Here is a 16,039-nt window from a genome sequence, read left to right on the forward strand (position 1 = left end):
CCTACAGACTGTATACCCTACAGACCGTGTACCCTACAGACCCTATACCCTACAGACCCTATACCCTACAGACCGTATACCCTACAGACCGTATACCCTACAGACCGTATACCCTACAGACCCTATACCCTACAGACTGTATACCCTACACCCTACAGACCGTATACCCTACAGACCCTATACCCTACAGACCGTATACCCTACAGACTGTATACCCTACAGACCCTATACCCTACAGACTGTATACCCTACAGACTCTATACCCTACAGACCCTATACCCTACAGACCCTATACCCTACAGACTCTATACCCTACAGACCCTATACCCTACAGACTCTATACCCTACAGACCGTATACCCTACAGACCCTATACCCTACAGACCGTATACCCTACAGACTGTATACCCTACAGACCCTATACCCTACAGACTGTATACCCTACAGACTCTATACCCTACAGACCCTATACCCTACAGACTCTATACCCTACAGACCCTATACCCTACAGACTCTATACCCTACAGACCCTATACCCTACAGACCGTTTTGGGGGCGGCTGTAGCTCAGTGGGGTAAGAGGGTCGTCCTGCAACCGCAAGGTTGTGGGTTCGATCCCCGCTCTCCCCATTAGTTGCAAGTCGAAGTGTCCTTGAGCAAGGCACTGAACCCCCAGTTGCTTCCCGGGCGCATCACTGCAGCCCACTGCTCCTTGATAACTAAGGATGGGTTCAATGCAGAGAACTAATTTCCCCTTGGGGATTAATAAAAGTGTATATTATTATTATTATTATTATATTATTATACCCTACAGACCATATACCCTACAGACACTATACCCTACAGACTGTACCCTACAGACCCTATACCCTACAGACTGTATACCCTACAGACCCTATACCCTACAGACTCTATACCCTACACTCTATAACCTACAGACCCTATACCCTACAGACCCTATACGCTACAGACCATATACCCTACAGACCGTGTACCCTACAGACCCTATACCCTACAGACTGTATACCCTACAGACCCTATACCCTACAGACTGTATACCCTACAGACTGTATACCCTACAGACCCTATACCCTACAGACTGTATACCCTACAGACTCTATACCCTACATACCCTATAACCTACAGACCGTATACCCTACAGACCCTATCCCTACAGACCCTATACACTACAGACTGTGTAACCTACAGACTCTATACCCTACAGACCCTACAGACTGTGTAACCTACAGACCCTATACCCTACAGACCGTATACCTTACAGACCCTATACCCTACAGACCGTATAACATACAGACCCTATACCCTACAGACCCTATACCCTACAGACCGTATAACCTACAGACCCTATACCCTACAGACCCTATACCCTACAGACCCTATACCCTGACTGAACTGTAAATACATTTCTGTTCATCATGACCGCCCCCTGATGGGCCTTAGGCTGCAGCCTGTTCGACTGGAATGAATCGCAACTCGTGACCCCCCCCCCCCCCCCGCCCCGCCCCATGTGGACCTTAAAGGACGCGTCCCGGCCTCTAATCCCTCTGCAGCTCGTAGTCTTAGTGTTAGTTAGATGCTCACAAGCAGCTTCAGCTCAGCTTTCATCTGCTTGGAATACCAACGTCACCGCCTTGACTCCAACGACCAGGAAGACCAGGAGGACCAGGAGGACCATGAAGACCGCCGCTCTGCACAAGAAGAGGAGAGATTTCATCTCTTACTTCTTAGGATTTGTAATATTTTTATACTGCACGGTGCATCTGGTTTCATTCACAGCAAACAGAGCCCAGGAAACCCAGAACACCAGGGAGCGCCGTGCGCTGGGTGAGCTGCTCTTCTCCTCCTCTCCTCTCTTCTCCTCCTCTCTCCTCTCCTCCTCCTCCATTCTGTCCTTCACTGTGGCATCCTGATGTCACACATGGTTTCTCTTGTGGTTTTAACTCTGAGACGTTTGACTCGCGTCTCATTGCCGTGAAACTCATTTAAGAATCAGAGGTTTATTCTGTTAGTGACGAGTGTGTGTGTGTATCTGTATGTATCTGTCTGTGTGTGTGTCTGTATCTGTATGTGTGTGTCTGTGTGTGTATCTGTGTGTGTGTGTCTGTATGTGTGTGTCTGTTTCTCTGTATGTGTGTGTATCTGTATGTGTCTGTGTGTATCTGTCTGTGTGTATCTGTGTGTGTGTGTCTGTATGTGTGTCTGTGTGTGTTACTCTGTGTGTGTGTGTATCTGTATGTGTGTGTATCTGTGTGTGTCTGTATCTGTATGTGTGTGTGTCTGTGTGTGTGTCTGTCTGTGTGTATCTGTGTGTGTGTATCTGTGTGTGTCTGTATCTGTATGTGTGTGTCTGTGTGTGTCTGTCTGTGTGTGTATCTGTGTGTGTGTGTATCTGTGTGTGTGTGTATCTGTGTGTGTCTGTATCTGTATGTGTGTGTGTCTGTGTCTGTGTGTCTGTCTGTGTGTGTATCTGTGTGTGTGTGTATCTGTGTGTGTGTGTCTGTATCTGTATGTGTGTGTGTCTGTGTGTGTCTGTGTGTGTATCTGTGTGTGTGTGTATCTGTGTGTGTGTGTCTGTGTGTCTGTGTGTGTATCTGTGTGTGTGTGTGTGTGTATCTGTGTGTGTGTGTGTGTGTGTGTAGAGAACCAGTCAGCGTGCGTCTCCTCCTCCTCCTCTGAGTTTCCTGAGGGCTTCTTCTCGCTGCAGCAGAGGAAGGACGGCGGCCTCGTCATCTACTTCCTGCTCATCTTCTACCTGCTGCTGGCCGTCGCCGTCGTGTGTGACGACTACTTCCTGCCGTCGCTGGAGGTCATCAGTGAGCGTGAGTCTATATCATATATATGATATATATATATATATATATATATACACTACCATTCAAAAGTTTGGGATCACCCAGACAATTTCGTGTTTTCCATGAAAACTCACACTTTTATGTATAGAAAATATAGTCAAGACATTGACAAGGTTAGAAATAATGATTTGTATTTGAAGTATTAATTTTGTTCTTCAAACTTTGCTTTCGTCAAAGAATGCTCCTTTTGCAGCAATGACAGCATTGCAGACCTTTGGCATTCTAGCTGTTAATGTGTTGAGGTAATCTGTTGAAATGTCACCCCACGCTTCCTGAAGCACCTCCACCAGTTGGATTGGCTTGATGGGCACTTCTTGAGGACCATACGGTCAAGCTGCTCCCACAACAGCTCAATGGTTGAGATCTGGTGACTGGCCACTCCATTACAGACAGCAAGCTGCCTGCTTCTTCCCTCAAGAGTTCTTCACAATGTGGAGGTGTGCTTTGGGTCATTGTCCTGTTGGAGGAGGACATTGGCTCCAATCAAGCGCTGCCCACAGGGTATGGCATGGCGTTGCCAAATGGAGTGATAGCCTTCCTTATTTAAAATCCCTTTGACCTGGTACCTCCCACTTTCCCAGCACCAAAGCAGCCCCAGACCATCACATGACCTCCACCATGCTTGACAGATGGTGTCAGGCACTCTTCCAGCATCTTTTCACCTGTTCTGCGTCTCACAAATGTTCTTCTGTGTGATCCAAACACCTCAAACTTGGATTCATCTGTCCAGAACACCTTTTCCAATCTTCCTCTGTCCAATGCCTGTGTTCTTTTGCCCATACCAATCTTTTCTTTTGATTGGCCAGTCTCAGATATGGCTTTTTCTTTGCCACTCTGCCTAGAAGGCCAGCATCCCGGAGTCGCCTCTTCACTGTCGACGTTGACACTGGCGTTTAGCGGGTACCATTTAAAGAAGCTGCCAGTTGAGGACCTGTGAGGCGTCTGTTTCTCAAACTAGAGACTCTAATGTACTTGTCTTCTTGCTGAGTTGTGCACCGGGGCCTCCCACTTCTCTTTCTGCTCTGGTTAGAGCCCGTTTGTGCTGTTCTCTGAAGGGAGTAGTACACACCGCTGGAGGACATTTTCAGTTTCTTTGCAATAGCCTTCATTTCTAAGAACAAGAATAGACTGGCGAGTTTCACAGGAAACTTCTTTTTTTCTGGCCATTTTGAGAGTTATCGAACCCACAAATGTGATGCTCCAGATAATCAACTAGCTCAAAGGAAGGCCAGTTTTATAGCTTATATCAGCAGCATAACTGTTTTCAGCTGTGCTAACATAATTGCATAAGGGTTTTCTAATCAGATATTAGTCTTCTAAGGCGATGATCAAACACAATGTACCATTAGAACACTGGAGTGATAGTTGCTGGAAATGGGCCTCTATACACCTCTGGAGATATTTCATTAGAAACCAGACGTTTCACCTAGAATAGTCATTTACCACATTAACAATGTATAGAGTGTATTTCTGATTGATTTAATGTTATCTTCATTGAAAAAAACAATGCTTTTCTTTGAAAAATAAGGACATTTCTAAGTGATCCCAAACTTTTGAACGGTAGTGTATATGATATATATATATATATATCATATCTATATGTATCATATAGATATGATATATATCATATATATAACGGGTGCTTCTACTCTGTCTCTTGTATCTTGTCTCTTAGGCCTCGGTCTGTCTCAGGATGTAGCTGGAGCCACATTCATGGCAGCTGGGAGTTCTGCACCTGAACTGGTCACAGCCTTCCTGGGTAAGATTACTATGGACTCACTATGGACTACGATGAACCTCAGAGTCCCTCAGAGACCTCATGGGCCTCAGAGTCCTCATGGGCCTCAGATGTTTCTTCACCTGCTCCAGGTGTGTTTGTGACCAAAAGCGACATCGGGGTCAGCACCATCGTGGGCTCAGCGGTCTACAACCTGCTGGGGATCTGCGCCGCATGTGGACTGTTGGCCTCTACGGTACGTGCACGCACACGCACACACACACACACACACACACACACACACACACACACACACACACACACACACACACACACACACACACACACACACACACACACACACACACACACACACACACACACACACACACACACACACACACACACACACAAAGAAATGACTCATTGGATGAACTCAATTAAATTGTTGGCAGGTTTTCCATCCAATAATTATATGCCACTCCAACTCAAATTTAGCACATCAGTGCAATACAATGTAATTAAGTTCGTCCAACTCATTTGTATCAAATACATCTCAAATAAAATAACGATATTCATTAAATTAAATTAATTTGTGTTTGTCCAACTCAAGATATAAACTAACTAACGAACAAAATATGCAAACTCCACACAGAAGGATCACCCCGAGTGGGAATTGAACCCACGGCCCTCTGGCTGTGAGGCGACAGTGCTAGCCACTGCACCACCGTATAGCCATGAAAGTGTCTTCACCTCATGTAAACTACTGATTTTCAGCTGGCGCATGCGCAAAGGGTAGTCCTCAATGAAACACATTTATTTTGAGTTGATATGCACACCATCTAACCTAAATAAATATAATAAATGAAAGTATTCATACATTTTGTGTTACACCCATTAAAAATAAATATCTTCGTTTTGTAATTGATTTATTTAAATGTATCAAACTATATTTAAATGTGTCACCTCGAAGAAGGGCTTGAATCGGTTTTTTGAGTGTGTGCCCCTCAGGCCCTCCCCCTCACCTGTTGGCCGATGTTCAGGGACTGCCTGGCGTACGCCGTCAGTCTTTCTGCCATCATCGCCATCATCTCCGACAGCAAGGTGTACTGGTGAGCCTCCCGCTGACCTGGAGTCAGTTCAGACACGCCCTCAGAGTGTGCACGTGAGTGTGCACGTGAGTGTGCACGTGAGTGTGCACGTGAGTGTGCACGTGGCTCTCAGGAGGATGTCTCAGGACATTAAACTGATGAACTCGGATGTTTGGTCGGTGTTGCCGGGCGTCAGACTCGTACCAAACCAAACGGACTCCGACCGCCAACATGTCCCCCGGTCCTCTCGCTGGGGGTCTGGGGTTCTAACCCGGTCCTCTCGCTGGGGGTCTGGGGTTCTAACCCGGTCCTCTCGCTGGGGGTCTGGGGTTCTAACCCGGTCCTCTCGCTGGGGGTCTGGGGTTCTAACCCGGTCCTCTCACTGGGGGTCTGGGGTTCTCTCCCCGGTCCTCTCACTGGGGGTCTGGGGTTCTAACCCGGTCCTCTCACTGGGAGTCTGGGGTTCTAACCCGGTCCTCTCGCTGAGGGTCTGGGGTTCTAACCCGGTCCTCTCACTGGGGGTCTGGGGTTCTAACCCGGTCCTCTCGCTGGGGGTCTGGGGTTCTAACCCCGGTCCTCTCGCTGGGGGTCTGGGGTTCTCTCCCCGGTCCTCTCACTGGGGGTCTGGGGTTCTAACCCCGGTCCTCTCGCTGGGGGTCTGGGGTTCTAACCCGGTCCTCTCGCTGGGGGTCTGGGGTTCTAACCCGGTCCTCTCGCTGGGGGTCTGGGGTTCTAACCCGGTCCTCTCGCTGGGGGTCTGGGGTTCTAACCCGGTCCTCTCGCTGGGGGTCTGGGGTTCTAACCCGGTCCTCTCGCTGGGGGTCTGGGGTTCTCTCCCCGGTCCTCTCGCTGGGGGTCTGGGGTTCTAACCCGGTCCTCTCGCTGGGGGTCTGGGGTTCTAACCCGGTCCTCTCACTGGGGGTCTGGGGTTCTCTCCCCGGTCCTCTCACTGGGGGTCTGGGGTTCTAACCCGGTCCTCTCACTGGGGGTCTGGGGTTCTAACCCGGTCCTCTCGCTGAGGGTCTGGGGTTCTAACCCGGTCCTCTCACTGGGGGTCTGGGGTTCTAACCCGGTCCTCTCGCTGGGGGTCTGGGGTTCTAACCCGGTCCTCTCACTGGGGGTCTGGGGTTCTAACCCGGTCCTCTCGCTGGGGGTCTGGGGTTCTAACCCGGTCCTCTCGCTGGGGGTCTGGGGTTCTAACCCCGTGCTCTCCCTGGGGTCTGGGGTTCTAACCCGGTCCTCTCGCTGGGGGTCTGGGGTTCTCTCCCCGGTCCTCTCACTGGGGGTCTGGGGTTCTAACCCCGGTCCTCTCGCTGAGGGTCTGGGGTTCTAACCCCGGTCCTCTCACTGGGGGTCTGGGGTTCTAACCCCGGTCCTCTCACTGGGGGTCTGGGGTTCTAACCCGGTCCTCTCACTGGGGGTCTGGGGTTCTAACCCGGTCCTCTCACTGGGGGTCTGGGGTTCTAACCCGGTCCTCTCGCTGGGGGTCTGGGGTTCTAACCCGGTCCTCTCGCTGGGGGTCTGGGGTTCTAACCCGGTCCTCTCGCTGGGGGTCTGGGGTTCTAACCCGGTCCTCTCACTGGGAGTCTGGGGTTCTAACCCGGTCCTCTCGCTGAGGGTCTGGGGTTCTAACCCGGTCCTCTCACTGGGGGTCTGGGGTTCTAACCCCGGTCCTCTCACTGGGGGTCTGGGGTTCTAACCCGGTCCTCTCGCTGGGGGTCTGGGGTTCTAACCCGGTCCTCTCACTGGGGGTCTGGGGTTCTAACCCCGGTCCTCTCACTGGGGGTCTGGGGTTCTAACCCGGTCCTCTCGCTGAGGGTCTGGGGTTCTAACCCCGGTCCTCTCACTGAGGGTCTGGGGTTCTAACCCCGGTCCTCTCACTGGGGGTCTGGGGTTCTAACCCGGTCCTCTCACTGGGGGTCTGGGGTTCTAACCCCGGTCCCCCGCTCCGCCCTCAGGTATGACGCGGCGTCCCTGCTGCTGGTCTACGCCGCCTACATCGTGGTGCTGTGCTTCGACCTCCGCATCAGAGAGTTCGTCCTGAGGAGGCTGAGTCCGTGCTGCCGCCGCCTGGCTAAAGGGCCGGGTGAGAAGACCGAGACGCGGCCTCTGATTGGCTGGAGCGACGAGACCAGTCTGCGGGTCCACAGCCGGTCCAGAACCGACAGCGGCATCTTCCAGGACGACTCGGGGTACTCTCACCTGTCCCTCAGCCTGCACGGCCTCAATGAGATCCCCGAAGGTAAGACCTCGGTACTCCAGACAGGTGTCCTTCTTGTGAAGTCCACTTTGACCTTCAAGGCCCCTTAAACACACTGTTTGACCTCCATGGCCCCACCAACACACTGTTTGACCTCCATGACCCCTCCAACACACTGTTTGACCTCCATGACCCCAGCAACACACTGTTTGACCTCCATGACCCCACCAACACACTGTTTGACCTCCATGACCCCTCCAACACACTGTTTGACCTCCATGACCCCACCAACACACTGTTTGACCTCCATGACCCCACCAACACACTGTTTGACCTCCATGACCCCACCAACACACTGTTTGACCTCCATGACCCCACCAACACACTGTTTGACCTCCATGACCCCACCAACACACTGTTTGACCTCCATGACCCCACCAACACAGTTTGACCTTCATGACCCCTCCAACACACTGTTTGACCTTCATGACCCCACCAACACACTGTTTGACCTCCATGACCCCACCAACACACTGTTTGACCTCCATGACCCCACCAACACACTGTTTGACCTCCATGACCCCACCAACACACTGTTTGACCTCCATGACCCCACCAACACACTGTTTGACCTTCATGACCCCTCCAACACACTGTTTGACCTTCATGACCCCACCAACACACTGTTTGACCTCCATGACCCCACCAACACACTGTTTGACCTTCATGACCCCTCCAACACACTGTTTGACCTCCATGACCCCACCAACACACTGTTTGACCTTCATGACCCCACCAACACACTGTTTGACCTTCATGACCCCACCAACAGTTTGACCTTCATGACCCCACCAACACACTGTTTGACCTTGGTGACCCCTTACACCCTCTGTTTGACCTTGGTGACCCCACAGCGGAGCAGAAGAGCGTGTTCTCCGTGCCGGAGGGCGACCTGAGGCGGGTCCTGTGGGTTCTGTCTCTGCCCGTCATCACGCTGCTCTTCCTCACCACCCCCGACTGCAGGAGGCGGTTCTGGAGGCGCTGGTTCATGGTGACCTTCCTCATGGCGGCGGTCTGGATCTCGGGGTTCACCTACCTGATGGTGTGGATGGTCACTGTTGTCGGTGAGACCCTCACAGCATGAGACCCTCTCAGCCTGAGACCCTCAGACCCTTCCAGCCTGAGACCCTCAGACCCTCTCAGCCTGAGACCCTCAGACCCTCTCAGCCTGAGACCCTCAGACCCTCTCAGCCTGAGACCCTCGGACCCTCTCAGCCTGAGACCCTCAGACCCTCTCAGCCTGAGACCCTCAGACCCTCTCAGCCTGAGACCCTCGGACCCTCTCAGCCTGAGACCCTCAGACCCTCTCAGCCTGAGACCCTCCTGCAGCGTGTTGGTCACATGCTGCTCCTCAGAGACTCTGCAGCGCCGCGGGGCCAGGATCAGTCATGTGACCCTGGTGGAGGAACACCAGACTGATCCAGGGTCAGTCATGTGACCCTGGTGGAGGAACACCAGACTGATCCAGGGTCAGACCTCAAGGGGGTCTGATCCAGGATCAGTCATGTGACGACCGCCTGCTGGCTTGTTCTCTTCTCTTGTTCTCTTGTTCTCATGTTCTCTTCTCTTGTTCTCTTGTTCTCATGTTCTCTTCTCTTGTTCTCATGTTCTCTTCTCTTGTTCTCTTCTCTTGTTCTCTTCTCTTGTTCTCATGTTCTCTTCTCATGTTCTCTTCTCATGTTCTCTTGTCTTGTTCTCATGTTCTCTTCTCTTGTTCTCATGTTCTCTTCTCTTGTTCTCTTGTTCTCTTCTCTTGTTCTCATGTTCTCTTCTCATGTTCTCTTCTCATGTTCTCTTGTTCTCTTGTCTTGTTCTCATGTTCTCTTCTCATGTTCTCTTGTTCTCTTCTCTTGTTCTTATGTTCTCATGTTCTCTTCTCTTGTTCTCATGTTCTCTTCTCATGTTCTCATGTTCTCTTCTCTTGTTCTCTTCTCATGTTCTCATCTCTTGTTCTCTTCTCATGTTCTCTTGTTCTCTTCTCATGTTCTCTTCTCTTGTTCTCTTCTCTTGTTCTCATGTTCTCTTCTCATGTTCTCTTCTCTTGTTCTCTTCTCATGTTCTCATGTTCTCATCTCTTGTTCTCTTCTCATGTTCTCATGTTATCTTGTTCTCTTCTCGTGTTCTCATGTTCTCTTCTCATGTTCTACCTGTTTTCTTGTTCTCATGTTCTACCTATTCTCTTGTTCTCATGTTCCTCTTGTTCTACCTGTTCGCATGTTCCTCTTGTTCTCATGTTCTACCTGTTCGCATGTTCTCCCGTTCTCATGTTCCTCTTGTTCTACCTGTTCTCATGTTCTACCTGTTTTCTTGTTACATTACATCACATGTCATTTAGCAGACGCTTTTATCCAAAGCGACTTACAATAAGTGCATTTCAACCTAGAGTACAAACTAAGAACAACAAGAATACAGGAAGTAACATTTCCTCAACATAGTCGAACTACAAAAGTACCATAAGTAAGAGCTATTTAAGTGCCACTGAAGTGCTAATCTGTGTTTTAATCCAGATATAGTTGGAAAAGGTGTGTTTTCAGTCTCCGACGGAAGATGTAGAGACTTTCTGCTGTCCTGATGTCAGTGGGGAGCTCGTTCCACCAATCAGGAGCCAGGACAGCAAACAGTCTGGATTTCGAGTGATTAGCTCGAGGTGCAGGAGTCACAAGTCGGTTGGCTGTTGCCGAGCGGAGCGAACGTGCCGGGGTGTACGGTGTGACCATATCCCGGATGTAGACGGGGCCCGATCCGTCTAGAGCACGGTACGCCAGGACCAGTGTTTTGAAGCGGATGCGGGCAGCCACCGGTAACCAGTGAAGAGATCGAAGGAGCGGAGTGGTGTGGGTGAAGGAGCGGAGGCTGAAGACCAGTCGAGCTGCTGCATTCTGGATGAGCTGCAGAGGTCGGATGGCCTTAGCGGGTAGACCAGCCAGGAGGGAGTTGCAGTAGTCAAGGCGTGAGATGACCAGAGCCTGGATCAGAACCTGCGCCGCCTTCTGAGTAAGAAGAGGACGTATTCTCCTGATGTTGTGCAGCATGGACCTACAGGAACGCGTCGTCGCAGTGATGTTGGCCGTCAGGTTGACTGTCTAGTGTCACCCCGAGGTTCCTGGCAGTCGGGGGCGGGGCCAACACAGAGCTGTTGAAGGTGGTAGTCAGGTCATGGGTGGAGGAGCCTTTCCCTGGAAGGAATAGTAGCTCGGTCTTGTCAGGGTTGATCTTCAGGTGGTGAGCAGACATCCACTGAGAGATGTCAGTCAGACAGGCAGAGATTCGTGCCGCCACCTGTGTTTCGGACGGTGGAAACGAGAAGATCAGTTGGGTGTCGTCAGCATAGCTATGGTAGGAGAAGCCATGCGAACGAATGACAGAGCCGAGAGAATTTGTGTACAGAGAGAAGAGGAGGGGACCCAGGACGGAGCCTTGAGGAACCCCAGTAGTGAGAGGAAGAGGAGGGGACCCAGGACGGAGCCTTGAGGAACCCCAGTAGTGAGAGGACAAGGATCAGACACAGATCCTCTCCAAGTTACCCGGTAGGTGCGGTCTTTAAGGTAGGAAGAGAAAAGAGCGAGTGCAGTGCCTGAGATCCCCAGGTCCTGAAGAGAAGAGATCAGGATCTGGTGGTTCACGGTGTCAAATGCTGCAGAAAGGTCGAGAAGGATAAGGACAGAGGAGAGAGAGGCTGCTCTAGCAGTGTGAAGCTGCTCAGAGACAGCCAAGAGGGCAGTCTCTGTCGAGTGGCCGGCCTTGAATCCAGACTGGTGAGGGTCAAGAAGGTTGTTACTGTGGAGATAGGAGGACACTTGGCTCAAGATAGCTCGCTCCAGAGTTTTGGAGAGAAAAGGAAGAAGAGAGACCGGTCTGTAGTTGCTGACTTCAGACGGGTCGAGCGTGGGTTTCTTCAGGAGAGGGTTGACTCTCGCCTCCTTCAGAGGGAAACAGCCAGTTGAGAGGGAGCTGTTAATAAGATGGGTGAGGAAGGTCAGAAGGTCAGGAGCAATAGCCTGGAGAATGGGAGACGGGACGGGGTCAAGGCGCAGGTGGTCGGTCGGGCGGAGGTCACCAAGCTAAGAACTTGATTGGGAGACAAGGGGTGAAAGAGGATAGACTGGGGGATGAAGAAGTTAGTGTTGGTGAGGTGATAGAAGATGGATTAGTAAAGGAGGAGCGTATGTCGTCTATCTCGTTTGTAAAGTAGTCGACAAAGTCGCTCGGCAAAAGGGTGGAAGGAGGAGGGGGACAGGGGGGATCAAGGAGGTTGGAAAAGATAGAGAAGAGTTTTTTGGGGTTAGAGAAGGAAGACTGAATTTTGGTCAGGTAGAACGAGCTTTTGGCTGCAGAGATAGAGGAAGAGAAGGAGGAGAGGAGAGATTGATAGAAGAGCAAGTCTTCCGCTTGATTCGATTTGCGCCATTTTCTTTCCGTCGCTCGCAGGGTGGCTCAAGAGCACCGAGTCCGACCACCACGGAGAGGAGAAGATTTCCGAACCGGTCGTGTCTTAAAAGGACAAAGAGAATCAAGAGATGAAGACAGGGAAGAGAGGAGAGTGTCTGCGGCAGAGTTAGGCTGCATGAGTGAGAAGGAGCCAGTTGAGGGGAGAGCAGATAGGACAGAGGAGGCCAGAGAGGAGGGACAGAGGAGGCCAGAGAGGAGGACAGAGGAGGCCAGAGAGGAGGGACAGAGGAGGCCAGGGAGGAGGGACAGAGGGTGTGAATGTTGCTCCGTCCAGGTGCAGAGTCTGTAGATATGGGTGGGTTGTCAGTACCAGAGAGCGAGAGAGAGTAAGAGATGAAGAAGTGGTCAGAGACATGGAGAGGAGTCACAGTGAGGTTAGAGGTAGAGCAGTTTCTTGTGAAAATGTAGTCAAGGTGGTTGCCGGCTTTGTGAGTGGGAGGGGAGGGACTGAGTGAGAGGTTAAAGGAAGACAGTAAGAGTAAGAGATCACATGACTTCTCTGTCTGGATGTTAAAGTCACCCAGAAGGATGAGCGGGGGACCGTGTTCCGCGAAGTTCGATAGGAGGACGTCTAGCCCGTCCAAGAAATCTCCCAAAGAACCAGGGGGACGGTAGAGAACAACAATGTGAAGTTGAACCGGATGAGTAACGGTCACCGCATGAAACTCAAAAGTCAGTGGGATAAAGAGTGGAAGCGGGTAGAGAAACACCATGTGGGTGAGAGGAGTAAACCTGGAGCTCCACCCCGACCAGAGGGTCTGGGTGTGTGGTTGAAGGAGAAGGCCGAGGAGAGAGCAGCCGGGGTAGACGTGTTGTCTGCTGTGATCCAGGTCTCAGTGAGAGCCAGGAAGTCAAGCGACTGCTCCATGGCAAAGAGATGAAACCGGCCTTGCGGTTGGCTGACTGACAGTTCCAGAGGCCTCCCGTGACCAGGTGCTGGGTGTGGGTAGAACGGGTAGGAAGGATAACAGAGGAGGGGTTCCGGTACATGAATGAGCGAGTCCTATAGTAACTATGAGTAGAGATACGCACAGGTATGGAAAAGACACACATATTCAAAAAATGGGGAAAATACTCAGCCACCCCCGAAGACTCCAAGGGAAGACTCCTATGTCTTTGTCCTCCGAGTCTTGACTCCAACGGAAGACTCCTATGTCTTTGTCCTCCCTGTCTTGACTCCAGCGGAGGACTCCTATGTCTTTGACCTCCGAGTCTTGACTCCAACGGAAGACTCCTATGTCTTTGTCCTCCGAGTCTTGACTCCAACGGAAGACTCCTATGTCTTTGTCCTCCGAGTCTTGACTCCAACGGAAGACTCCTATGTCTTTGTCCTCCGAGTCTTGACTCCAACGGAAGACTCCTATGTCTTGCCCTCCCTCCGAGTCTTGACTCCAACGGAAGACTCCTATGTCTTTGCCCTCCGAGTCTTGACTCCAACGGAAGACTCCTATGTCTTTGCCCTCCGAGTCTTGACTCCAAGGGAAGACTCCTATGTCTTTGCCCTCCGAGTCTTGACTCCAACGGAAGACTCCTATGTCTTTGTCCTCCGAGTCTTCGTCCGATGAGTCATGAGTCACGCTACAGCTGACGCGAAAAACCCCATCCGGTTATGAGCCCAAGTTGGTGCCAATTACCTCCAGCTGCGTTGACACCGCCCCTTGGCTTTTGGTATTCAAATGACACTCAATAGAAACCAGGTGACGATCGCTCGTCCAATCAGTGAAGATTCAGGTGTCGGAACACAGGACACACCTCTCTACCAAAACAACTCATTAAAACAGGACAGACTAACAATCTAGCAGCTTTAAACAACAAATACAACAGTAACTTTAGCAGATAAAACTAGTTTCAAGAAGATACTTAGCAGGATCCAAGTAGTCAGTAGTCTCGCCTCACAGGTAGAAAATGCATGTTCTACCTGTTCTCTTCTCTTGTTCTCTTCTCATGTTCTCATGTTCTCATATCTTGTTCTCTTCTCATGTTCTCTTGTTCTCTTCTCTTGTTCTCATGTTCTCTTGTTCTCTTCTCATGTTGCCCTTGCACATTCCTGCTGAGCATTGCCACTTTCATTTCACTGCACACCCTGTGTGTGTATGTGACAAATAAAACATCTTGAATGTTCTTATGTTCTCTTCTCGTGTTCTCTTCTGTTCTCTTATCTTGTTCTCTTCTCATGTTCTATTCTCTTGTTTTCATGTTCTCATCTCATGTTCTCTTGTTCTCTTCTCTTGTTCTATTCTCATGTTCTCTTCTCATGTTCTCTTCTCATGTTCTCTTCTCTTGTTCTCTTCTCTTGTTCTCATGTTCTCTTCTCATATTCTACCTATTCTCTTGTTCTCATGTTCTCCCGTTCTCATGTTCCTCTTGTTCTCCATTCTACCTGTTTTCTTGTTCTCTTCTCATGTTCTCTTGTTCTACCTGTTCTCATGTTCTACCTGTTCTCTTGTTCTCCCGTTCCTCTTGTTCTACATGTTCTCAAGCTGCATTGAAACAAATCCTTAAACAAGTCAGAACTAGAGTAGAAAACATCCAGACAGAATGTACTTTAAGGCTCAGCTACATGCTCTGAGGGGGCGTGGCTTCCCCAGTGGAATGTGAGCTCAGTATTTATAAAGTCCTGCTGCTGCAGAGATTATCTATTAACCCTATAATGGAGGTTATGCACCGAGCCCACTGCAGCTTGTTGTTGTTGTTGACGGTTTCATCGTGTTGCAGGTGAGACGCTCGGCATCCCCGACACCGTGATGGGCCTCACGCTCCTCGCCGCTGGGACCAGTATCCCCGACACCGTGGCCAGCGTGATGGTGGCCAGAGAAGGTAAACAGGTGTTTACAGGGAAACACCTGTCCACATGATGTAAACACCTGTATACAGGTGAACACCTGATGTAAACACTTGTCTACATGATATAAACACCTGTCTACAGGTGAACACCTGATGTAAATACCTGTCCACATGATGTAAACACATGTCTACATGTAAACACCTGTCCACATGATGTAAACACCTGTCCACATGATATAAACACCTGTCTACAGGTGAACCCCTGAGGTAAACACCTGTCCTCGCTGCTCTCCAGGCAAGGCCGACATGGCCATGGCGAACATCGTGGGCTCCAACGTGTTCGACCTGCTGTGCCTCGGGCTGCCGTGGTTCCTCCACACGGTGTTCGTGGACCAGGTGAACCCGGTGCAGGTGAGCAGCTCCGGGCTGCTCTACATCTCCTTCACGCTGCTGCTCTCCATCCTCTTCCTCTTCGGGGCTGTGCACCTCAACGGCTGGAAGCTGGACTGGAAGCTGGGGCTCGTCTGTCTCTTCTGCTACGTCGTCTTCGCCACTCTGTCCATCCTCTACGAGCTCGGCATTCTGGGAAATAACCCCATCGCACTGTGCAGGGACTGAGCCCCCCCACCCCGTGAAGAGCCGCAACTCAAAGAGCTGAGCAATAAAAGGTTTCACCAAATGTCTCTGTGCTCCTTTAGAAGTGGGTTACTGAGGAAGAGGAAGAGGGGGAGGAGAAGGAGTAGGAAGAGGAGGAGTAGGAGGAAGAGGAGTAGTAGGAGTAGGAGGATTAGGAAGAGGAAGAGGAGGTCCTGAACTGATGAGCTTTACGAGCTTCACGTCTTAATCTCTTGCAGGAAGACTGCAAAT

The 16,039-nt window shown here is 50.8% G+C and overlaps 1 protein-coding gene across 3 annotated transcripts; it reads left to right on the forward strand.

Moving 5' to 3' along the window:
- The first annotated feature begins 1,386 nt into the window (after nucleotides 1-1,386).
- Nucleotides 1,387-15,845, forward strand: slc24a5 (solute carrier family 24 member 5). 3 transcript variants are annotated; one of them, XM_056413535.1, is made up of 9 exons: nucleotides 1,387-1,843; nucleotides 2,659-2,838; nucleotides 4,547-4,630; nucleotides 4,741-4,844; nucleotides 5,600-5,700; nucleotides 7,638-7,921; nucleotides 8,794-9,003; nucleotides 15,104-15,205; nucleotides 15,427-15,560. In XM_056413535.1, the coding sequence occupies exons 1-9, from the start codon at nucleotides 1,525-1,527 to the stop codon at nucleotides 15,441-15,443; spliced, it is 1,401 nt and encodes a 466-aa protein (XP_056269510.1). In that variant the 5' UTR covers nucleotides 1,387-1,524; the 3' UTR covers nucleotides 15,444-15,560. The 3 variants fall into 3 exon arrangements, with proteins under 3 accessions (XP_056269510.1, XP_056269509.1, XP_056269508.1); XM_056413534.1 differs by having other exon boundaries at nucleotides 15,104-15,262; nucleotides 15,468-15,551; XM_056413533.1 differs by having other exon boundaries at nucleotides 1,389-1,843; nucleotides 15,468-15,845.
- Nucleotides 15,846-16,039: the final 194 nt, after the last annotated feature.

Source organism: Pseudoliparis swirei, chromosome 4, assembly GCF_029220125.1.
Source record: "Pseudoliparis swirei isolate HS2019 ecotype Mariana Trench chromosome 4, NWPU_hadal_v1, whole genome shotgun sequence".
NCBI lineage: Eukaryota > Metazoa > Chordata > Actinopteri > Perciformes > Liparidae > Pseudoliparis > Pseudoliparis swirei.